This window comes from Centropristis striata, chromosome 8 (assembly GCF_030273125.1).
Source record: "Centropristis striata isolate RG_2023a ecotype Rhode Island chromosome 8, C.striata_1.0, whole genome shotgun sequence".
Lineage (NCBI taxonomy): Eukaryota > Metazoa > Chordata > Actinopteri > Perciformes > Serranidae > Centropristis > Centropristis striata.
In genome coordinates, this window is record NC_081524.1 from 1,978,572 (window position 1) to 2,005,363 (window position 26,792).

Genomic DNA, 26,792 nt, shown 5'->3' on the forward strand with positions numbered 1-26,792 from the left:
GTCTGGGCGGAGAGACGGCGAGGGGGGAGGAAGGAAGGAAAGAGAGAGAGAGAGAGAGAGAGAGAGAGAGAGAGGAAGGAAATAAGTCATATTTCAGTTCAGTTTAGCACTACAAGGTCTATCAGCTGGACAGAAAGAAAGAAACATACAGTCATGGAAAAAATTATGAGACCACCCTTGTTTACTTCAATTTCTTGTTCATTTTCATGTCTGGTACAACCAAAGGTGCATCTGTAATGATAACAACAAAAATAGCTGATAAGAGTTTAATTTAAGAGCTGATATCTAGACATTTAACATGGTTTTATTGATCATGGTTTTGGTTATTATCAAGTATGTTTGAAGAAGAATAAGAATAGATGTAAAGGTGACCAAAAAAGACACAAAAAGATCGAAAATGTATGTAAAAATGACCAAAAAAGACACAAAATAATTGAAATAGACACAAAGTGATCAAAAATAGATGTAAAAATGACCAAAAATAGATGTAAAGATGACCAAAAAAAAGACACAAAATAAATGACCAAAAATAGATGTACAGATGACCAAAAAAAGACACAAAATGACCAAAATAGATGTAAAGATGACTGAAAAAGACACAAAATGACCAAAATAGATGTAAAGATGACCAAAAAAGACACAAAATGACCAAAAGTAGATGTCAAGATGACCAAAAAAGACACAAAAAGATCAAAAATATATGTAAATATGACAAAAAAGACACAAAATGACCAAAAATAGATGTAAAGATGACCAAAAAAGACACAAAATAACCAAAAGTAGATGTCAAGATGACCAAAAAAGACACAAAAAGATCAAAAATATATGTAAATATGACAAAAAAGACACAAAATGACCAAAAATAGATGTAAAGATGACCAAAAAAGACACAAAATGACCAAAAGTAGATGTCAAGATGACCAAAAAAGACACAAAAATATCAAAAATATCTGTAAATATGACCAAAAAAGACACAAAATGACCAAAAATAGACGTAAATATGACAAAAAAGACACAAACTGACCAAACATTTCCATAAGTTGTTGCAGCAATTTTGGGGTTGATACCATTTGTTACACACATTTGGTGCTGAACAATACAATTTTATTCATATGGAGAATGGATAAAAATGATCCAAAAAACCCTCCAGAATATTTGTTGGTACACAAAGTAGGTAAAAAATAAATAAGACAACCCTTTATTCCAAATATTGACTATGAAATCTGCGTATTATATAAAATACACACCATACAGCTGCATGTAACATTAAGGCAACTTTCTATTTATTTTTTAAAACATTTTTTACAGTAAAACTTTATAGAAGTAAATAATCTGGCAGTAGGAGTTGCCAAACATTTACCATCAACCACAGTATTTCATGTGAAAGGATTGATATCAGTATCTGTATTTGGTCCTCCACTATCAGCCAACAGTAGATGGTTCAGATTGTTTCAGAGTCCTGCTCGTTCCCTTTGCCCTCATTATGTTTCCTGCCGTTACCTTTTTATAGCCGTGTTATCTTCCATCAGAGCAGGTTGACGACTGTCTCGTTCCCATCTCAAGCATTCTTCACATCAATAAAACAAATGCCAACACACAATTAAAACAGACGGACAAGAAGAAGGACTCTGCTGCTGTCTGCTGTCCACCAGCTGGACGTTCAGCATGTTGTATTTTATAAAGCGTTTAAACAACCGTTGAGCCGTGAACCACTTCAATATCGCTTTTCCTGACTTGTCATCAGGGTTAACGTTAATAAATTACTCCACAAATGATTCTATGTCATTCTACAAGGACACCAACTAACATTTAGAACCGATTACTGTTCTGAAAAATGTATACGCACTAATACAACCTCTTCAATGACCCCAAGAACCACTACAGGGCCCCTAGAACCTCTTCAGAGACCCCAAGAACCACTACAAGGCCCCTAGAACCTCTTCAGAGACCCCAAGAACCACTACAGGGCCCCTAGAACCTCTTCAGAGACCCCAAGAACCACTACAGGGCCCCTAGAACCTCTTCAGAGAGCCCAATAACTTATACAGGGCCAATAGAACCTCTTCAATGACCCCAAGAAGCACAAAAGGGCCCATATAACCTCTTCAATAACCCCAAGAACCACTACAGGGCCCCTAGAACCTCTTCAATAACCCCAAGAACCACTACAGGGCCCCTAGAACCTCTTCAATAACCCCAAGAACCACTACAGGGCCCGTAGGACCTCTTCAAAGACCCCAAGAACCACTAAAGGTCCAATAGAATCTCTTCAATAACCCCAAGAACCACTAAAAGGCCAAAAGAACCTCTTCAATCACCCCAAGAACCACTACAGGGCCCCTAGAACCTCTTCAATAACCCCAAGAATTTATACAGGGCCAATAAAACCTCTTCAATAACCCCACGAACCACTAAAGGTCCAATAGAATCTCTTCAATAACCCCACAAACCACTAAAGGTCCAATAGAATCTCTTCAATAACCCAAAGAACCACTAAAGGTCCAAAAGAACCTCTCCAATGACCCCAAGAACCACTACATGGTCCCTTGAACCTCTTCAGTGATCCCAAGAATCACTAAAGGTCCCATAGAACCTCTTCAATAACCCCAGGAACCCATACAGGGCCCCTAGAACATCTTCCATAACCCCAAGAACCACTAAAGGTCCCATAGAACCTCTTCAATGACCCCCAAACACTGCAGACCCCCCAAAACCTCCTCAGTGTCTACAAGAACCACCTCAAGTACCACAGGTCTTCCTAAAATACCAACAGAACCTCCTCAATGAACCTCTCAAACTTCCTCAACATGACCACATCCACTCAGAATATTTACTAGATGGTCTTGAAGAACCTCCAAGGAAATGTAGAACCCAACATCAGATCTCACCACTCAGGGAAAAAAGGGCAAAGGGACTCTGAGGACACCTGGTGGACGAGTGGGGAACCACAGAGGCAGAAGATAAGGAAACCAAATACTCCATATTTTGTTGTTTCCAATGATAAAACATTTACAAGTTATAAAACACTAAAACACACCACAGATATTGAGGTTCATGTATAAAAATGTTTCCTCAAACAGCTGATTACTGTAGTTTTTATCAAACAAACAGAGGAAATGATGCATTTCTGGGGGATTATTTCCACCAACATGACAGCATGTGACTGAGTCAGAATGAACTACAGTGACAGATATCATCACTGTTAGTTTCAGTCTGAACTTGTGGATGAGAGGAATAACACAGAATATCTCCAGATGACGGCTCGGCCATGATGGAGAATGACTCTCTAGGCCAGGGGTCTCAAACTCAAAGTACCTGGGGGCAGTATCAAATTAACCAAAAAAAAGACACAAAATTGCTACAAAAGACACAAAATGACCAAGAAAAGACACAAAATGACATAAAAAGACACAAAATGACCAAAAAATACACACAATTATTTAAAAAAGAGACAAAATTACCAACCCCCCACTCCCCCCCCCCCCACAAAATTACCCAAAAAAAGACACAGAATTACCAGAAAAGACACTAAATTATTTTTAAAAAAAAGATACAAAATGACAGAAAAAAACTAAATTATTTGAAGAAAAAACAAAATGACCAAAAAAAGACACAGAATTCCAAAAAATCCACAAAATTACCAAAAAAGACACACAATTATTTAAAAAAGACACAAAATTACAAAAAAATCCACAAAATACTAAAAGAAGACACAGAATTACCAAAAAAAGACACAAAATTACCAAAAAAGACACACAATTATTTAAAAAAGACACAAAATTACAAAAAAAATCCACAAAATACTAAAAGAAGACACAGAATTACCAAAAAAAGACACAAAATTATTTTTTTTAAAAAGATACAAAATGACAGAAAAAACTAAATTACTTGAAGAAAAAACAAAATGACCAAAAAAAAAGACAGAGAATTACAAAAAATCCACAAAATTACCAAAAAAGACACACAATTATTTAAAAAAAGACCCAAAATTACCCAAAAAAGTAATTAAAGGGACCTTCCACACACCATTCATATAAAACTCACATTAAACTTTCATATCAATGTGGGGGCCACAAAATATCGTCACAAGGGCCACAATTGGCCCGCGGGCCGCCAGTTTGAGACCATCACACAACTCACAAAGTAAGGGACTGTAAACAGAGACACACTGTAAAGGAAAAACCTATTGCACATGTCACACAGAGGAACATCTTATTACACATGTTCCAGGGTTCTACAGTGCAGCGGTGGAGGATCTCCAGGAGCAACATGATCTCACAGAAATCCGTGAAATAGCCACGGATTTCGCTTAACTCAAAATCCGTGAAATAGCCACGGAATCGTTCAAATTTCCGTGAAACTGACACGGATTTCGCTACAATGCAAGTTAATGACATAGTCATATCCCGTGGCTATTCCAACATACAAAGTGATTATGTACATTCACTGAGTGAATATTTAGAAAATAAAACATATATTTCTCGCTAGAAATGTGATCAAAATCCATTTTTATGCAGAAACTAAGTCAAAATATTGATTTTTCACTAAAAATGAGAGAACTGTCCGCCATGTTTTTTGTTCTGACCGCTGGGACCTTGAAAGTCACGTGACTTGTAACAAACCAATAGCCACGGGATATGACTGTCAGTAACTTGCATTGTAGCGAAATCCGTGTCAGTTTCACGGAAATTTGAGCGATTCCGTGGCTATTCCACGGATTTTGAGTTAAGCGAAATCCGTGGCTATTTCACGGATTTCTGTGAGACCAGGTTGCCAGGAGACGCTGTGTTCCGCTGCTCGTCTCAACGTCTCAACATGTCTGCTGGGTCCGACTAAACGCCGTCACTGTCGGCTGGATGCAGAGAGGAAGAGACGCTGCTGGAGCTGTTAAATCCTGCTCAGCCTGAAGCTGACATTATCTCTGGATATGTTTTTAATGTTTCTGATGTCTCTGTTGCTGTGGAACATATAATCCCTTTCATCCGGTCCTGCATTTATTAGAACCTCCACTACTGTTCCTATGTGGTTGCTTCTATGCTGCAGGGTTAACCCTCTGGAGTCCGTCTATTTATTGAAAATACACCTGTTTTATTTACAGTAATAACTTTATTTATATATGATATGTAGACAAGCTGAGAAAGCCAGTTAAAGTTCAATCATAGGAGCTTTCACAGTCTGACATTTATGTTTCTAGACCATTTTTAAAATGAGAATTTTCTTTCTACAATGAAAACTATTACTATTTTTGATTTACATGCAAATAGACTGTTTTGTAGTTTTATTATTTATTATTTTTTATGCTGTTTTTGTGTGTATAAATGGTAAAAAAAAAAAAATTAAATGAAATTAAAGAGGTACTTTTCCACAGACACCTGTGTCTTTTGTTTGTGCTTTCGGTTCCTGGCAGCTTTGTACTTTGTTAATTAAAATAAAATGAAAAATCTGACAGATGGGCCATTGAAGGAGCCATGCATGTGATGTAAGGACAGACTGAAAGATGATAAACAGAGACAGGAATTAATGCAGAGGAAGTTGACAAATTTGAACCAAAATCTCCTGGACTTCAGAGGTTTAATGCATGTGTTGGGTGCAAATGATTTCAACTCAATTTGTTATTTTTCCACTCCATACCTGAACCAAAATATGTTTTCTTTAAACATTTTTAAATGAACTGTAGTGTAAACAACAACCAACATATTAACATAAATAAAAATAAGTTTGTACATGAAATTCTCAGTGCAGCCAAACAAATTTACTGACTTGAAGCTGAACTTTTTGCACTAAAAGCCTAAATTTGGTGCCTCTCTCACATTCTAATGCCACTATTCCATCTGAATCATTGCATATTTTAATGAATTACTGTAAAAGACAACAAGGGTTGCTCTATGTTTTATTTAAGGCGTCTTATTTTGACAGTCTTCTTGTAAATTCTGTGGTGGACTCTGCTAACACATCCATTGGCTCTTATTTTGAAAGCTACATGTGTTTGATTTATTTTCAACACAGGTCTAACATGTTCTTACCGTAACACCTTATGGTGTGTTTAATTTACACTCAAAGTCGGAACTTGGAGCTCAGAACAACGTTGAAAATTCTGACATTCGTGTAGACCTTGAATGCACCATTTGCAACCAAAAACAGAAAACAAAGCAATTATGTTTAGTTAAAATTCCGAAATTTCCTCACAGTTACGCCACAAAACCACTTCTCTAAGGTCAGGGGAAAAACCTCCTGGTCAAGTTTCAAATAGAAAGTTTAAAAAGTTAAATGAATGCACATAAATGCTGAAATATAAGAATGAGACAAGCACCATGAACAGCCTCTCCTGTCCTCTCCTCTCTGCTCTGTGTAAACAGAATTTAATGTTTTTAACAGGATCTGGTTTATTATAAATGACACATGGAGAATAAAGAGATTCTGACACTAATATCAACATAACGGTCACTTTTTATAACTTTCTATGGTGATTTTAAAAAAAAAGAAACCATAAATGGGGATCATAGGGTATTAAAATTAGAAGTAACCAATGCAGAAAAATCTATTTTTAATATTAATATAGTGAAGTAAAAGGTAGAATACTTCCCTCTGAGATCTATAGTAGTAGTAGACGAATAAGAAAGAATAAAATGGAAATTCTCACGTCCAAGTTGAATCACATTAAAACAGATTTTACATACGACACGTGAGAACATGAGTTTCACATCACAGCTGTTTACCGCCCGTCTTAAAGTAAATGTAGCGTACTGAACAGTATCTGCACTGAGAGCCCAACATGGGATGGAGACATGAATATTTAAAGAGCGTATAAAGTGTGGGGAGGACTTCCTGGTGTCGGGACACGACGTGTCACTTGGGAAATCTCAGCCGAGTGGAGCAGCGATGACGGCAGCCTGTTAGAAACATGTAGAGGAAACACAACATCAATAATGGATTCACCTCAACCTGCTGCAGACATGATGGAACAGTCCACATCTACCCGCCTCACTGCTTTATTAATGATAATAATAATAATAATAATAATAATAATAATAATAATAATAATAATAATAACCTGCTGCAGACATGATGGAACAGTCCACATCTACCCGCCTCACTGCTTTATTAATAATAATAATAATAATAATAATAATAATAATAATAATAACCTGCTGCAGACATGATGGAACAGTCCACATCTACCCGCCTCACTGCTTTATTAATGATAATAATAATAATAATAATAATAATAATAATAATAATAACCTGCTGCAGACATGATGGAACAGTCCACATCTACCCGCCTCACTGCTTTATTAATAATAATAATAATAACTAGAAAATTTCCTCTGGGTAAATTCTGAAAGGGCCAGACTGGAATTTCTGGCCTCGAACAGAAAGCATTTTTGTCAAAACCATAACACCTATCATTGATCCGACTTCACTTTGAGCGTCCTGAGTTCTTCCTGAACGTCTACATATGTTTTTGGTGAAGAAAAATGAAGAAATAGCTTTGTAAGAGTGATCTGAAAAACTGTTAAATATGCTTTTCTACAGAAATCTTCCTGCATTTTTAATATGGGACCCAATGAGGCTGTTGGTGGTGTTGGTGGCACATCTGTGCGTCCTACGCCCAAACTATAACTCTGACAGCTTTACCAGAGGATTGTGAGGGAGAATACTAATTTTCCTACGTTTCTATGTATAAATTATTTCTGTAGAGTGGAATTTGCGGCCTGGAGCGCAGTTTTCAAATTTATTTTTTGACTATTTTTTCTCTCCCTCTACACTCTGGCGATGATGTCACACACTGTGACACGAACATTCCGTGCAATACACACCCATTATAATCTCAGAATTTCTCCAGAAATGATCATGGTCATTGAACAGGGATTGATAAAAAACTATATGACCTATCGAAACGTGGATTAATACACCAATACACAAGACTTGTGTCTACTGTTTAAAGTTTAAATGGAGTCTCTATTATTTTGTGATGGAAAGTCATTTTTGTAAAAGCTTGATTATTTGAGAAACTTAGTCTTTTTTTTTTTAGGTTTTTAAGTATTTTTAAGAAACTATTATAAAGTATTTCTCATTACTAGGGAACATCTGTGACATGTATAAGTAAAAAGGTAAAAGACTCACCTGTGTCTGTTTCAAACTGAGGCAGTAATCAGCAACACCTCCACCTGAACACAGCAGCTCCTAAATGCCACCGAGCTGCCAGTCTGACTCACCGGTCTGCTGCCATGGCAACACCACAATACCCCTTCCTCACACGCTCCTCTTCATCACCCCGCCCCCCCCCCCCCCCCCCCCCGCTGAAATGTCCTCCACCACAGTAATTATGAGGACCCGTGTCCTCACATTCCCACCAGGCCCAGTCGCTCCCTGACTGTTACTATCCAGACAACTTCTCGTTAATTAAAGAAACCAAGTCATTATTTTGTGATACTGAAAAACTGTCATTAATATAAGAAACTAAGAGAAACATAAGTTACATTATTTACATATATTTTTTTTTATTTTATGTTCAGAATCAAAAAAATAAACAAACAAACACATTTTTATTAAGTGCTTTTTAGTGATTCTTTTGGAAAAACTAAGTCATTGTTTAGTGATACTTAGTTTTTCAAAATAATTGTCTTAGTTTTTCAAAATAATGACTAAGACAATTATTTTGAAAAACGAAGACATTTATTTTGAAAAACTCATTCATATGAGGAACTATGTCATTATTTTGTGCTTTAATATGAGAAACTACGTCATTATTTTGTGATTCTTAAACATTATTTTAAAAACTCAAGTCATCACTTTGTGACACTTGATTATTTTGAAAAACTAAGACATTATTTTGAGGAACTAAGTCCTTATTTTGAAAAACTAAATTATTTTGTGATACTTAGTCATTATTTTTTGTAAGAACTAAGATTTTTTTTTTTTAAACCAAGTAATTAATATGAGACACTTAGTCATTATTTTGTGATTCTTAAACATTATTTTGAAAAACCAAGTCATTATTTCGTATTACTGTGTCAGTACTTTCTAAAAACTAAGACGTTATTTTGAAAAACTATGTCAATAACATGAGAAACTGAGTCATTATTTTGTGATTCTTAAACATTATTTTGAAAAACTAGGTCATAAATAAGAGAAACTAAGAGCTTATTTTGAAAAACTAAGAAATTTATTTTGAAAACTGTCATTAATATGAGAAACTAAGTCATTATTTTGTGACTCTTTAACATTATTTTGAAAAACCATGTCAATATTTCGTGTTACTTTGTCATTACCTTTGAATTACTAAGACATTATTCTGAAAAACTATATCATTAACATGAGAAACTGAGTCATTATTTTGAAAAACTAAGACATTTATTTGAAAAACTAAGACATTTATTTTGAAAAACCAAGTCAATATTTCGTATTACTGTGTCATTACTTTTGAAAAACTAAGACATTATTTTGAAAAACTATGTCATTAACATGAGAAACTGAGTCATTATTTGAAAAAATAAGACATTTATTTGAAAAACTAATACATTTATTTTGAAAAACTAAATTATAGTTATATATAACTAAAGAATTTTTTTGGGGAAAACTGTCATTAATATGAGAAACTAAGTCATTATTTTGAAAAACTATGTCATTAACATGAGAAACTGAGTCATTATTTTGAAAAACTAAGACATTTATTTGAAAAACTAATACATTTATTTTGAAAAATTAAATTACAGTTATATATAACTAAAGAATTTTTTGGGGGAAAACTGTCATTAATATGAGAAACTAAGTCATTATTTTGAAAAACTATGTCATTAACATGAGAAACTGAGTCATTATTTTGAAAAACTAAGACATGTATTTGAAAAACTAATACATTTATTTTGAAAAACTATATTATAGTTATATATAACTAAAGAATTTTTTGGGGGAAAACTGTCATTAATATGAGAAACTAAGTCATTATTTTGTGATACTGAGTCATTATTTTTGAAAAACTAGGTCAATAATATGACAAACTTAGCCATTATTTTGAAAATCTATTTTAAATAGTAGTATTTGTCATTCGTGTGAGAAAATAAGTAAAAACTGTTTCCTTTAAACTGGAGATACTGAGTCGTTTTTTGCTTTGAAACCAAGCTGTCTCATCACTTCTGCCTTTTTTAAATGACGTTTAATTAAATGTGACTAATAAAGCTTTAATAAATCATATATCAATATGTGTGAACGCTGATACGATCAGCTCATTGATCTCTTCCATCCGTCCGTCTCGCTGCCGTTTCAACAGGAAGTGGAAGTTCCCCCTTCAGGTTCTTCTGCTCAATTATTCAGCAGAAAAGGATGTGAATGTTGGAAAAGCTCCGTGTGAGCAGAGGAACTTCACAGAGACTCAGCAGGACTGGTTTTAATCTGCTGGGTGAAAGTCTCTGACTGGGAGCAGCTGGAGGAGTTTTTAGGGACTCAATTACCCAGAATCCCCTCCTGACGAGACCTGACAAGGCGGCAAAATCTAACGAGGCGGAGCTCCTCCGAACATCTCAGGCTAGAAGCAACACGGTCAAAGTCATTAATTAATATCAGAAACTTAATTATCATACAGTATATTAATGTGTGTGTATATATATATATATATATATATATATACATATATATAATTTTCTTTTACGTTTGGAATAAATAAATAAACAAACTTTGTGCTTTTATAGTCACGATTTTGTGGTACTTGGTCATTATTTTGACAAACTAACACATTTATTTTAAAAACTATGACATTATTTTGAGCAACTAACTTAATATTTTGTAATACTTTTTTATTTTGAAAAACTAAGTGATTATTTTGAAAAACTAAGTTATTTTGCGATCCTAAGTAATTACTTTGTGATTCTTAAACATTATTTTGAAAAATTGAAAAAAAGACATAATTTGAGAAACTAAGTCATTACTTTGAAAAACTAAGACATTATTTTGAAAAACTAAGTCATAATTTGAGAAACTGCCATTAATATCAGAAATTAAGTGTTTATTTTGTGATACTTTGTCATTATTTTGAAAAACTAAGACATTATTTTGAAAAACTAAGTCATAATTTGAGAAACTAAGTCATTACTTTGAATAACTAAGATATTACTTTTTTAAAACTAAGTCAAAATTTGAAATACTACATCATTATTTTGTCATACTAAATCAGGGGTGTCAAACTCAAATACACAATGGGCCAAAATGTAAAACTTGAATAAAATCGCGGGCCAACATTGAACAAATAAACCTTTTAATATATACCAAACATGTTTTGCTTTAACATTAAATATGGAACCAGCAACGCTTATAAACATACAATATATAACTAAATAGTGCAGACATGCAAAATCAAATTTCAAATAAAAAACACATCAATGTCATTAATTTATTAAATAAAAATTAAATAAAAATCGTATGCCTCTTTTCTATTTGCATCCTTCTGATTTAAATATCAAAATAAACTTTTTCAACAGGTTAATACATTTAAAAATAAAATAACAATAATGAATCTAGTATTAGCGGTAAATGTGCCGTATAATACCGGCGGGTCAGCTTTTATAGTACAATAATAATATAATAATTTGGTATTGCCTCTTGGGCCAAATAAAATTACACTGCGGGCCAAATTTGGCCCGCAGGCCAGAGTTTGACACCCCTGTACTAAATCATTTTCTGATACGCAGTCATTAATATGAGAAACTAAGCCATTATTTTGAAAAACTAAGTCACTGATATGAGAAACTCAGTCAGAAGCAGCTGTTGGTGAGCGGCTCCCCCTACAGGCCGGAGGAGTCAATTACAACATAAACATGAAGGCCTCAGCATCTCAAAATAATAAATTCTTAAAAATATATATATTTGCAAAATTATGAGTAAAACAGAGTCAATAATAAATCAGAGACAGCCTTCATTGATTGTTCCCTTTTAATAAAGAAATAAGAAATAAAGGCTGTGAGCGGATGAATGAGCAACATGTTAGACAGAGAGCTGCTACAAACACATTATTAATCATAAAACCTGCTTGATGAGGGTTTATCTGATCATTTCTTGGGTGAATCCAGTGGAATCAAATAAATAAATTCAACCCACTGAGTGATACAAACAATCAATAATCAATTAATCAGGAATTTTTACATTTTTTTCCTATAATTTAAAAAGAAGTTTGGACTCGACAAATCGCTCCAACAAAGAAAAAAAATGTTCAAAAACATTATTTACAAGTTTTACTTACACACACACACACACACACACACACACACACACACACACACACACACACACACACACACACACACACACACACACACACACACACACACACACACACACACACACACACACACACAGTTCAATCATATTTAAATTAATAAAATTACACAACTTTGCGTTTGATTTCCCTTTAACTTTCAGGTGAGACACTTCAGGTTTATTGTGCATAAATCTATTTTCACTAAAATATGATTCAAATGTTTCTTTTAATGGCTGCTGGCAGGATTTTCTGATTTATGGAGAAATTAAAAAGATATAGGAAGTTAAACTTAACCTGTGAACTTGACTTTATCCAGCGTAAACATATTTCTGTTCTGGAAATGTATAAAAAAATAAGCACATATCTATGAAGATAATGCCATTTTAGACAACTTAATACAATAAAATAATGGTCTTAATGTCAGTTATCAGCTGGGAAGAATTTCAACTTTACACTTTCATTCCTGTTTTTCGACAGTTTTGAAGTTATTTTACACAAAATTTTAGTGCAGGGGCAGGAGTCATTATTTTGTGATACTCAATTATTTTGAAAAACTAAGCCATTATTTTGAAAAACTAAGTAATTAATATGAGAAACTGAATCATTATTTTGTGATACTCAATTATTTTGAAAAACTAAGCCATTATTTTGAAAAACTAAGTAATTAATATGAGAAACTAAGTCATAATTTTGTGATACTCAATTATTTTGAAAAACGAAGCCATTATTTTGAAAAACTCAGTAATTAATATGAGAAACTGAGTCATTATTTTGTGATTCTTAAACATTATTTTGAAAAACCAAGTCAATATTTTGTGATACTTAGTCATTATTTTCAAAAACCAGGACATTATTTTGAAAAACTAAAGTTATCATTTTGTGATACTCAATTATTTTGAAAAACTAAGTCAATATTTTGAAAAACTAAGTATTTAACATGAGAAAGCGAGTCATTATTTTCTGATTCTTAAACATAATTTTGAAAAACTAAGTTATTATTTTGTGATACTCAATTATTTTGAAGAACAAAGTCATTGTTTTGGAAAAACTACGACATTATTTTGAAAAACTATGTCAATATTATGTGTTAGGTAATCAAATATTTTTTAAAAACTGACATTAAAATGAGAAACTAAGACATTATTTTGAGAATATTTCTCATTATTTTAAGAAAATAAGTAATCACTTAATAACAGTTTCTCATTAATTCAGTCACTTTTTTAGAAAGTTCCCAGCTTGCATTAAAACCAAACTGTTTGATGTTTAATGAAATGTGACTAATAAAGCTTTAATAAATCATCAAAGTTCAGAATCACCAACAACATGTGGGTTTAAAAGTATTTTCTGGCTTCATTGATTTATTGAGTTGTTTTAATATAAATGTCGGCTCGTCCAGGATTTCTCTAATGAGATTCCCGTTGCCACGGTTATTAATTGCTCCGAGGTTGGAATTTTGTAGAAAAGTTTAAAGCAGTGGCGTTAATCGTTTACCTTAAGTTATAAAATGTTCCTCCTGTTAGTGTCTCGCCTTTAGAGTTTCTGATTAAATATGATTAAATTCCCACGACTTTGCTTTTTAACCACAAGGCGAGAAAAAGGCCACAAAAGCTGAGAAGCAAAGCAACTTCTGACTGGAAAACGCAAATAAAAAAGCCCTTAAAAATCTGTTTGACAGTAAAAAAAACCCATATATATTATTATTATCCGCTCAACGTGAAAACATGTAAGACCTGCCACCAGCCCGTTAAATCCCCTTGAGAAATATTCGCCTTTAAATATTATGTTCAGAGAGAATTCTGCTGCAGAAATAAAAACATAAAAAGTTAAACCAACGTCATGAAGCTGCAACTATTAATGACTTTCATTTTTGATTTCCTTTCCACTTCAATCAATTAAGTGCCAACGTGTTATTCAGTTAAGTTCGTTAAGAGTCAGAGCTTTCTCTGCATTTCTTACTTTTCTAACTGGATGCAGATTTATTTTATTATATTTATTATAATCAATAATTTAGGTCTGATGCTGCACCACGGTGAAGGAGACGAAGGAAATCTCTTTAGTTTTTTTTGGGGCTAAATAAAAGCACATTTTTCATTTTTTGGTGAACTGATTATTGGTTCTAAGAGAGTCGCTCTCTGATCTCGCCTCGTGTTGCTGCTCCAAAGACAACCAGCATGCTTTTATTTTGGCGGGGATTATTCATAGCGTCTGATGTTGATTATTAAAGTCGTCTACATCTCGTCAGCGTGTGCAGGTTTGACGGGATCGCGGCTTCCTTTCCCCGCCGTCGACCTCAGATCGAGCGCCAGCGGCTCAGTCTGCCCGGCGACCAGAGCCGAGCTGTTCCCTGATTGGCTGTCCTCCTGGCCTGTGTCTTCAGGGGTTTCTATTGGTTCCTGGGAGACGGCGGCGGTGGCGGCAGCAGCATCCGGAGCTCCAGAGGGCGGGGTCGAGGCGTCCGGCTGCACGGCTGGACCGCCGGCGTCGTTTCCTGTCGACGGGTCCGTCAGGATGTTTCTGGAAATAACTAGAAACAAAGAACATCTAGTTTTACTTTACAGCGTTTAAAAAGTTTAATATCTACCACCACAGAAGCTTCATTGTGTCCATTCAGATGTGAATTTTCTGTTATTTATTTATTTTGTGTGCTTGCTTGCAAAAGCACACTAATTGTTATTCCGCAGGCTTATTTCTTATTATTATTATTTTGTGTGCTTGCTTGCAAAAGCACACTAATTGTTATTCCGCGGGCTTATTTCTTCTTCTCATTTTGTGTGCTTGCTTGCAAAAGCACACTATTTGTTATTCCGCAGGCTTATTTCTATTTATTATGATTATTTTGTGTGCTTGCTTGCAAAAGCAAACTAATTGTTATTCCGCGGGCTTATTTCTTCTTCTTATTATTTTGTGTGCTTGCTTGCAAAAGCCCACTAATTGTTATTCTGTGGGCTTATTTTGTGTGCTTGCTTGTAAAAGCACACTAACTACTATTCACCAGGCTTCTTCTTCTTCTACTTCTTCTTCTTCCGTATCTTCTGTGTTGTTTTCTGGTCGACTACTCCTCCCAGAGTTTCGGTTGCACATACACTAAAAAGGCTCGCCCATGACAAGTGTGCTATGACTTTTCTAAGGGTTTCGGCAAACCGTTTTCAAATTATTCTGCAAAAACACGCCAAAAAATCCCCCCAATGTTACCCTCTGGAGAGGCTAGAGTGGATGACATCATTGCTAGAGTGCAGAGGAAGAGAAAAAGTTGTCAAAAAATAAATTTGGAAACTGTGGTCGAGGCCGCAGATACCACTCTACAGAAATAATTTATAGATATAAACGTAGTAAAATGTGTCTTCTCCCTCACATTGGTGTGGTAAAGCTGTCAGAGTTATAGTTATGATCCACCCACACCCTCATAGACTGCCATGGTAAAGAGACTTTTTTTCACTTTATTTTGACCTTTTTTTTTGTGACTTCGACTTTTTAAATAATTTTTCCTTTTTTGGTCAATTTTTTTTTATCATGACTTCAACTTTTTTCTTCTCATTTTGACTTATTTTCTCGTTATTTTGACTTTTTTCTCATTATTTTGATTTCAACACCACCCACAGCCTCATAGACTGCCATGGGGAAAAAAAGGAGGCAACATTTCTGTAGGAAAGCAGAGGAACCAGTTTCTTCTGAGACCTTCAGGAAGAACTGAGGATGCTCAAAGTGAAGACGGATCACTGATGGGAGCTACGGTTTGGACTAAAATACTTTCTGTTCGAGGGGAACTTTCAGTGTTTTTTCCCCTCTTTCTCTCTGTGGCGTCAAATGTCACAGGAGCAGCTGTGGTTGATTGCTCTGCTCTGATTGGTGGCTGCCACCTGGCCCTGGTTGCTAGGCTACCAGATGTTGTAGTTTGATGTGATGATGTGAACTTGCAGAGCGACTCGCCTCCTGTCGGTCTGTAGTCGTCGTCTGTAGACGAGTTCCGTCTGAACGGGCTGAAGCTCGGCATGATGATGAGACCCAGAGAGACCAGGATGATCTGAGGACACACACACATCCACAACATCTACATTATGTTCACCAGGTTGTGTATTAAGAGTCACTTTCAACTGCAGGGACTGAACACAAAACCAACTGAGGAAGACAAAATGTAAACAACAGGAAGAGATTTACATAAAGGATGCAAAGTTTCATTATTGCAGACTGGATTGTGAAATGTACTATGACTTTTCTAAGGGTTTCGGCAAACCGTTTTTTTTTTTATTCTTCAAAACACGCCAAAAAATCCCCCCAATGTCACCCTATGGAGAGGCTAGAGTGGATGACATCATAGATAGAGTGCAGAGAGAGAGAACAATTAGTCAAAAAATAAATTTGGAAACTCTACAGAAATAATTTATACATAGAAATGTGGTAAAATGTGTCAGACTGGATTGTGGCTGAACTGCAGCTTTCATACACAGAATACCTCAGAATTAGCTCCACACACCAAACTGAATTCATATTTTAGCTTATTTTAAAGTTATTTTTGCTCCTTTCATACTTACTACTTTTCTCAATTTTTCCTTGTTTTTCACTATAATATTTAACTTTCTAAAGGTCCTTGAACGGGTCATCAGTTATGAAAGTTTTCTGTTATAAAAAGTGAGCGTTACTTGTGTTAAATGTTGATATTAGTGTCAGAATCTCTTTATTCTCCATGTGTCATTTAAAATCAACCAGATCCTGTTAAAAACATTAAATTCTGTTTACACAGAGCGGAGAGGAGAGGACAGGAGAGGCTGGAAACATGACAATACTTCAATATGGAGAATATGTGGATTTTTTTGGGTCATTTTACGTTGTTTTTAGTTTGTGGTTTTTTGGAAATTGTGTGGGTTTTTAATCAATTTATGTATTTTGGTCATTTTGTGTCTTTATTTGTATTTTTACGTCTTTTTTTGGTCATTTTGTCTATTTTTTTTGGTGATGTTATGTCTTTATTTTGGTCATTTTGTGTTTTGTGTCACTTGTGGACACTTGGAAAAGTGTTTATAGATACATTTTTATTTTATTTCAACTTTTAAAAATAATTTATCAGAGAAATTCAACTTTTTTTTCTGGTTTCTGTCATTGTAACTGTGTTATTCTGCACAAAGACTGTTTGAGTTGTTCTGATTGATTCCTCAGAGCTGCAGGACTTTATAGAGATTATAGAGATTTATACATGTTGCAGTGAAATAAAAGGACACAGAGAGTTTGGAGGATGTTTGGTACCAGTAAGCAGGTGCTGGTCTGGGCTCCTTTGCTGACCGTCTGTTTGATGAGAGACTGAAGTTGTCTGAGCTGAGTCAGCAGAGACCTGAACATCAACACAACCAGCATCAAAACCTCCTCACATCAACAACAACAACAACAACAACAACAACAACAACAACAACAACTAGAGCTCTGACATGTCGAGATGTCAGACAGGAAACATCTTCCTGTTTACATTCACATCACAAAGAACCAGCAGAGATAAAACAAGAGATCACATCTCAGATCAACTCTCATCTCTTCTTCAACTGATATTTAAATAATAATACGTTTATTTAAATAACAGGAAACTTCAGAATAAGACGACAGAAAGAATAGAGGTTAACAGCGCCCCCTGCTGCTGGAAACACAATAAAACACTAATAGGGCACAATAGATGCATATATATATATATATATATATATATATATATATATATATATATATATATATATATATATACATACATATTCATTCATATGAATGAATCCAGATTCGTTCAATGATTAATAATAAATGTGTTTTTACATGTTGCGTTTCTCCAGCTGCTCCACGGTTCTCTGCAGCTCCTTGTTCTGAGCCGAGCAAGCTGCTGCCCTGCAACACACACACACACACACATATTTGTAAAATATTTGTATATTTGTATTTCTTTTTTATATGTGCTTATCTATTTTTTTAATGAATTTTATATATTTGTCATGATTTTTACATGTATTTTACATATTTTCATATATTTATTTTTTTATATTTGTATATTACTTTTTATATTTAAAAAAATATTTGTACATTAATTATATTATATTTGTATATTTATTATATTTGTATATTTTTAAATGTATCTTTTATATTTGTATATAATTTTTTTTAAAGTAGCTTTATATTTATTTTTATAATAGTTTTATATTTATTCTTTAATTATATTAAAAAAATAACATTTGTACATTTAATATTTTATAAATTCTGTTTATATGTATTTTTCTATAATATATATATATATATTTTATAATATTTGTATATTTATTATATTAGATTTGTATATTTATTATATTATATTTGTATATTTATTTTGTGTAATATTTTTAAATGTATATTTTATATTTGTGTATTATTTTTCTATAATAGCTTTAGATTTATTTTTTATAAAAGTTTTACATAATTATTTTTTATTATTTTATAAAAAAATGTATTAAATTTGTTTTCATGTATGTTTTTATAATATATGTATATTTATTAATTTTTAGAATATTTGTATATCTATGCTGCTGATGATGATGATGATGATGGTGATGAAGGCGACCTGCTCTCCAGCCCGTCGATGTAATCCTTCCTCCTCCTCCGGCTGTCTTGAGCCGACTGTTTGTTCCTGATCTTCCTCCGGACTCTCTTCAGGATTCTCTCCTCCGCCTGCAAACAGAAACCATCATCATCATCATCACTTTAATGACTATAAAATAAGAAAGGTGTCAGAATATCATCATATATATATAGTATATCAATACTGAAATATCAATTATTTAACAGCATTACTCTTTTACTTTGGAGACTTCATGCATTAGTTGAACTTAAAAAATAAATGAATAAATAAAATAAAAAAAAATAAAAAATGTATATTTTTTTAATTTAAAAAAAATGAAAAAAAAATTAAATGAAAAAAAGAAAATAATTATTATCATCAACTGTGTAATTTGTAGATTTTTCTCTAATATAATTAAAATGAAAAAAAGTACAATATAATAGTACAATATATTAATATAATTACAATAATGATTCCAGTTAATAAATAAATAACATATATATATATATATACATACATATATGAATAATCAAACATATTAAATACAATTAAAGCAATGCCAAAACTTACTCAAAATCACAATTTAAATATATATAATACAAAAAAATAATAAATAAAAATGAATTAGATAAAATATGTTGCATTGCAGTGTTACAACCTGCTGAAAATTACTGAAGACATTCTCAAAATATAAAAATAATAAATTAAAATAAATAACAAATAACTAAGTTGTAATATGCACCGTCACAATCCAGTGAATAAAAACATAAAATTCATATACATAATAAATAAAAATAAATTATGTTAAGTATGTAGTAATGTCACTGCTGTAATCTGTTGAAAATGCATAAACGTATATTTAATATAGAATAATACATTAAAATAAATTAGATCAAATGTGTTGTGGTGCACTGCCATAAGTAATTGAAAAATAATAAATATATAAAAATATAAAAAATGAATTAATTAAATATGTTTATTTGCACTGCTGCAATTTATTATCAAACATATATCTAATATAAATAATAAATAAAAATAAATGATGTTAACCATGCTGTAATCTGTTGAAAATGACTAAAGATAATTCATATAAAGATAATAACCTTGGTGAGCGGGAGGTTGTTGGGCAGAGAAACTCCTTCCTGCGTCAGCAGCTTCTGCTCCTCCTCGGTGAGCTGCAGCTCCGGGTAAAGCTGCAACAGGAGAAGAAGAGTCAGTCCTCCAGCTCAGAGCGCAGGGCGGAGCGCTAAAGGTAAACGTCTCACCAGGTCGCCGTCGGGGCTGAGAGGGTCGCCGCCGCTCAAACCGCCATTGAGACGCGCCGCCGAGACCAGCGGCAGCTCGTTGACGACGCACGAGTCTGTAAACAAAACCTGAGAGCTCCACTCGTCTGGAACAAATAAAAAGAGATTTATATCAGCGTCACGCTGAAGCCTGGAGCCTCGTTTCTAGAAATAGTTTCTATCTCTGATGCTGAAACAAACAAACAAATAAACAGCACAATAAATGAGTTTTGGTACCAAAGAAATACTTTATTTTAATACCTTCATTTTTCAGAAATATACAAAAAAAACTCTTAACTAAAGAAGATAACCCAAAGATTTATAAACCGGCTAATGTGACCGACTTATGTGTGACCGGCTACCGGCTAATGCCACCGGCTAATGTGACCAGCTAATGGGACCAACTTATGTGCGACCGGCTAATTTGACTGGTTAATGTGTGACCGGCTACCGGCTAATGCCACCGGCTAATGTGACCAGCTAATGGGACCAACTTATGTGCGACCGGCTAATTTGACTGGTTAATGTGTGACCGGCTACCGGCTAATGCCACCGGCTAATGTGACCAGCTAATGGGACCGACTTATGTGTGACCGGCTAATGCGACCGGCTAATGCGACCAACTGATGCGACCAGCTAATGTGACTGGTTAATGAGTGGACGGCTACCGGCTAATGCCACCGGCTAATGTGACCGGCTTCCGGCTAATGCGACTGGCTAATGTGACCGACTTATGTGCGACCGGCTAAAGCGACCGGCTAATGTGACCTGAGCAGGCGTTGTCTTGTCATACATGAATGGAGTCCTGATCTACCAGAGCTAAGCTAACTGTTGCTACTACAGCAGTAAGTATCAAAAATAAACATATTTAGCTGTGATTAAGTTACAATAAAAGGATCAAAACTATGCAGAAATAACCACAAAATGATGCAACACATTCTGCAGGAGCTGTGTCTGGATGACTGCCGGTACAGCACCAATACATCAGTATGAAGCCAAAATAAAGTGATTAAATGAGAATAAATGGATCTAAATGATGCAGAATTAACTACAACATGATGCTGATGTGTAAAAAGTCTGAATTGATGCTTTGTCAGGTCTGAAGAACACAAGAACTCTGCTGTTAAAATGGTGGTTTTCTGAATGGAGTCTGGTTCAATCAAAGTTAGTCACTTAGCGATCTCTGTTTGTTTACAACGAGCACCGGACACTCTGTGCACAGTTAGCGATGCTGGCTAATTCACGATCACTATGTTTATGATCAGCGGAGACTCTGTGCATAATTAGCCATGCTGCTTTGTTTATTATCTAATTAGGAATAATAAGAGCAGACTGGGACGGTTAAACTCACCGAGCTCTATGGAGATGACGTTCTCTTGTCCCGGTTCGGTCTTCACGCCGCCGAGGCCGCTGATGTCATAAACCACCTGGTAGATGGTGGCCGGGGTCGGCCGGGTGGTCGCCGCGGGGCTCTGGACCCCGGGACTCTCCACCACGGGGTCCTCGGAGATGCCGCTGTCGCTCTCGGACGAGGAGTCGGCCGGCGGCCCGCTGGGGAACACCTCGTTGGGGTCGACGGCGTGCAGGACGTCCTCTGACTCGCTGTCGTTCAGCGTCTGGGACAGAGAGCGAGAGAGAGCGAGAGAGAGGGTCAACAAACGGCGTCCCCTCAATGGCGCTACCCATAATGCACGGGCGCAGACTCACGCAGCATGGGTCCACCGCCCAGTCCTGCAGGGGTTTCTCGGAGCCGCTGAAGACGAGCTCCGGGCTCGGGAAGGGAGCGTCGAGCTGCCAGCTGTCGGCCGCCGCCACGCCGAGGAACAGGTCGCCGCTCTCTGCGTCCATCACCTGATCAAAACTATGCAGAAATAACCACAAAATGATGCAACACATTCTGCAGGTGTCTGGATGACTGCCGGTACAGCACTTATACATATATATTTATACAAATAAACATATTTAGCTGTGATTAAGTTACTTTAAAAGGATCAAAACTATGCAGAAATAACCACAAAATGATGCAACACATTCTGTAGGAGCTGTGTCTGGATGACTGCCGGTACAGCACCAATACATCAGTATGAAGCCAAAATAAAGTGATTAAATGAGAATAAATGGATCTAAATGATACAGAATCAACAACAACATGATGCTGATGTGTGAAAAGTCTGAACTGATGCTTTGTCAGGTCTGAAGAACACAAGCTGTTAAAATGATGGTTTTCTGAATGGAGTCTGGTTCATCAGAGTTATAAATCTCTGAGTGTAACTGTGCATATTTACTGTAGCAGTGGAAGAAGTAATCAGATTACTTAAGTTAGTAAAAGTATTAATACCACACTGTGAAATTACCCCACTACAGTAAAAGTCCTGCATTAAAAACTTACTGAAATAAAAGTACAAAAGTATGAGGAAAAAATGTACTTAAAGTATCAAAAGTAAAAGTACTCGTTATGCAGATTGTTTGATATATATTCTAAATATATTATTAGATTATTATTATTATTGATGCATTTATGTAAGCAGACAGAAGGAAAAATATTAATGTTGACTACTTCAAATGCTTTTATGTGGTTTAATTCATTTTAAAAAACAAACATTTTAAATAAATCATGTTTTAATGTTAAATCTCAACCCGAAAACAAACTAAAGCTGTCAGACAAAATGGAAATAGTATATATATATATATATATATATATATATATATATATATATACATATATATACATATACACACACAAACAAACACACCTGCAACAGAAGCTGATGACACGTGAAAGTGAAAAACAAACCACAGGAGGATATCCTGGTTGGTACACACCCACATATACACACACACACACACACACGCACACACACACACACACACACACACACACACACACACACACACACACACACACACTAAGACACACACACACACACTCTCTTTCACACACACGCAAACAAAGACACAAACACAAAGACACACACACAGACTCTCTTTCTCTCTCACCCACACACACACACACGCGCACACACACACACACACACACACTAAGACACACACACACACACTCTCTTTCACACACACGCAAACAAAGACACACACACACACACACACACACACAGCCTCTCTGGTCGTTCCGGTCTGACTGGACAGAAACCTGATCAGCTGTTGAGCCTGTTTCCATATAAAACCTGTTTCTGTCTCACACACTAACAGAAACAGAGGAAACTCCACCTGAAGCTCCACCTGCAGCTCCGGAGGACAAACTATTTCAGCTGATATCATTTATCACTAGGGGTGATAAGATCCGATCTATCGCCTGGCCGATCCATCGATCGGCAACGATTTCCTTAATTTTACGGGATCGGCCGATTCTTTTACGTCAAACCGATCTTATCTAGCATCTGATCGATGATATCTCACATCTGATCTACCTCGATAATAACGTCCCACCGGCGAAGCAGTGCGCCCAACTTTGTTGCTAAATTTAACAACTTTTCAGACCCCCTTAGCGAGAAAAGTGACTGGAGACAAATCCAGCGACTCCTTCTTACTCTTCTCAACGAGACGCAAACGAGACGGAGGCCGGCTCGTTAAGAAGAGCCGCCGTTAGCGGCAATTAGCTACAGTTAGCTCTGTAGCAGTACAGTGTGTATGTGCTAACAGGCTAACAGTTAGCTCTGTAGCAGTACAGTGTGTATGTGCTAACAGGCTAACATTTAGCTCTGTAGCAGTACAGTGTGTATGTGCTAACAGGCTAACAGTTAGCTCTGTAGCAGTACAGTGTGTATGTGCTAACAGGCTAACAGTTAGCTCTGTAGCAGTACAGTGTGTATGTGCTAACAGGCTAACAGTTAGCCCTGTAGCAGTACAGTGTGTATGTGCTAACAGGCTAACAGTTAGCTCTGTAGCAGTACAGTGTGTATGTGCTAACAGGCTAACAGTTAGCTCTGTAGCAGTACAGTGTGTATGTGCTAACAGGCTAACAGTTAGCTCTGTAGCAGTACAGTGTGTATGTGCTAACAGGCTAACAGTTAGCCCTGTAGCAGTACAGTGTGTATGTGCTAACAGGCTAACAGTTAGCTCTGTAGCAGTACAGTGTGTATGTGCTAACAGGCTAACAGTTAGCTCTGTAGCAGTACAGTGTGTATGTGCTAACAGGCTAACAGTTAGCTCTGTTAGCACATACACACAGATTCTTATTATAGTTATTTCACTTCTTTTTTTTTGGTAATTTCAAATATTTGGGGTAATTTCACGTCTTTTTATTTTGGTAATTTCAAGTTTTTTTTAAATAATTTTACATATTTTTTTGGTAGTAAAAAATAAAATATCTGCTTTGAAAATTGTCTATATTTTTTTTGTAATTTCATGCTTTTTTGTGGTTATTTCACGTCTTTTTTTCACATCTTTTTTTTTTTAATTTGTCAGCTGTATTTTGTAATTTCATGCTTTTTGTGGTAATTTAACGTCCTTTTTTTGTAATTTCAAATCTTTTTTTTTTTCGTGAAAATACACCACAAGAAATAACCCAAAAAATATGTGAAAAAAACAAACAAAAAAAAGATGTGAAATTACAAAGAAAAAAAATATAATAAAATATAAAAATAAAAAACACTTTTATTGTTATTTCACGTCTTCTTTTTGTTTGTTTTTTTAACGTATTTTTTTTGGTTATTTCTTGTCTATTTCGCGGGTGAAATTGGTTATTTCACATCTATTTTTTGGGGTAATTTCACGTCTTTTTATTTTGGTAATTTCTATTTTTTTTTTTTATAATTTCACATATATTTTTGGTAGTAAAAAATAAAATATCTGCTTTGAAAATTGTCTCTTTTTTTGTAATTTCATGCTTTTTTGTGGTAATTGAACGTCTTTTTTTGTAATTTCAAATCTTTTTTTTTTTTTTGGTGAAAATACACCACAAGAAACAAACAAAAAAAGATGTGATATTACAAAAAAAAAAGAAATAAAAAAAGGAACAAAAAGACGTCAAATTAAAAAAAAAAAAAAAAAGTAGGACAAAATAAAACATCTCCTTTTAAAATTGTCCCTTTTTTTGTAATTTCACATCTTTTTGGGGGGTAATTTCAGGACCTTTATTTGTTATTTCACGTTTTTTTTTTGTTTGTTTTTTTAACGTATTTTTTTGGTTATTTCTTGTCTATTTCGCGGGTGAAATTACCAAAACAAACACGTGAAATTACATTAAAAAAATAAATAAAATAGAGGCAGATATTGTATCTTTTACTCCACTACATGTAGCTGACAGCTTTAGTTACTTGTCACACATTATTTGTGCAACAATATAATAAAATGAAGACAAAAAAGGCACAAATTGACCACAAAATGATAAAATAAAGACAAAATGACCAAAAAAAGACACAAAATTACCAAAAAAAACACAAAATGACTAAAAAAAGACACAAAATGACAAAAAAAAGACAAAAAATGACAAAAAAGACACAAATTGACCACAAAATGATAAAATAAAGACAAAATGACCAAAAAAAGACACAAAATTACCAAAAAAAGACACAAAATGACTAAAAAAAGACACAAAATGACAAAAAAAAAGACAAAAAATGACAAAAAAGACACAAATTGACCACAAAATTATATTTAAAAAAAAGACACAAAATGACAAAAAAAAAAGACCAAATTTACCAAAATTACCAAAAAAGACTAAAACACACTTTAACACAGTGGAGACAGAGCTGACTTCCAAAATGACCAAAAAAGACACAAAATTACCAAAAAAAGACACAAAATGACACAAAAAAGAAAAAAAAATGACCTAAAAAGACACAAAATTACTAAAAAAAATACACAAAATTACCAAAAAAGGAAACAAAATTACCAAAAAAGACACAAATTGACCAGAAAATGATCAAAACAAGACACAAAGTGACAAAAAAAAAAAAAAAAAAAAGACCAAAAAGACTAAAACACATTAACACATGAACACTTTAACACAGTGGAGACAGAGCTGACTTCCAAAATGATTTAACTACATGTCCGGGACTATGGTGACTTGTTTTAGTTTCCAGGAGCAGTTTGAAGACTCGGACCTGTCTGGGATCAGTCCAGTACGGAGCCTGACGGGGCTCAGGCCTGATCCTGATCCGGAACCTGGTCCGGATCCTGGTCCAGATCCTGGAGCAGCCGGATCAATGAATGTTTCCACTCACCGTGTTCTTCTTCTCCTTCAGAGCCGCCGGAGGTGCATCACAGTGCGGCCACGCTGAGCGCTCCGAGCCGCTGAGACACTCAGAGTCCAGCTGGCAGCTCCGGATCCAGCACGCACACACACACACACACACACACACTTTAATACACACTTTAACACACACACACACACACACACACAACCAGACAGCTTCCTCCTCTTCCTCCTCCTCTTCTTCTTCTTCTCTTTGCTGCTGCTGCGGCTTGTTGCTGCCCTCTGCTGTTTCTTTTATTATTTATTTATTATTATTATTATGACAGTCTATGGTTTAAAGTAGGTATAAATAAATAAATATATACATAAATACATTAAAAAGTGAATAAATGTAGGGATAAATAAATATATATAAAAAATACATGAAAAGTGAATAAATGTGGAAAAAAATTAATTCATAGTGAATTAATGTAGAAATAAATAAATGAATACATATATACATAAAAAGATAAAAAGTGAATAAATGTATAAATATATACATAAATGTGA

General features: G+C 34.7%; 1 protein-coding gene across 1 annotated transcript; it reads right to left on the reverse strand.

Annotated features, from left to right (window-relative positions):
- Positions 1–13,761: 13,761 nt before the first annotated feature.
- creb3l4 (cAMP responsive element binding protein 3-like 4) lies at positions 13,762–26,434 on the reverse strand. Its single transcript, XM_059339291.1, has 10 exons — positions 26,272–26,434; positions 21,797–21,950; positions 21,441–21,705; positions 20,072–20,196; positions 19,910–19,999; positions 18,810–18,916; positions 18,038–18,106; positions 17,489–17,573; positions 16,178–16,271; positions 13,762–14,774 (listed from the first exon to the last, which is right to left on the reverse strand). The coding sequence occupies exons 2-10, from the start codon at positions 21,935–21,937 to the stop codon at positions 14,479–14,481; spliced, it is 1,272 nt and encodes a 423-aa protein (XP_059195274.1). The 5' UTR covers positions 21,938–21,950; positions 26,272–26,434; the 3' UTR covers positions 13,762–14,478.
- Between the last annotated feature and the right edge of the window lie 358 nt (positions 26,435–26,792).

Excerpts from the sequence above, each read along its gene's own strand:
- creb3l4 (XM_059339291.1), bottom strand. The coding sequence starts at position 21,937 with ATGGACGCAGAGAGCGGCGACCTGTTCCTCGGCGTGGCGGCGGCCGAC. Across the intron at positions 20,197-21,440 it reads CGTCATCTCCATAGAGCTCG|ACGAGTGGAGCTCTCAGGTT; the intron begins GTGAGTTTAACC and ends TATTTGTTCCAG. Across the intron at positions 16,272-17,488 it reads AGACCAGCACCTGCTTACTG|ATCATCCTGGTCTCTCTGGG; the intron begins GTACCAAACATC and ends GTGTGTCCTCAG.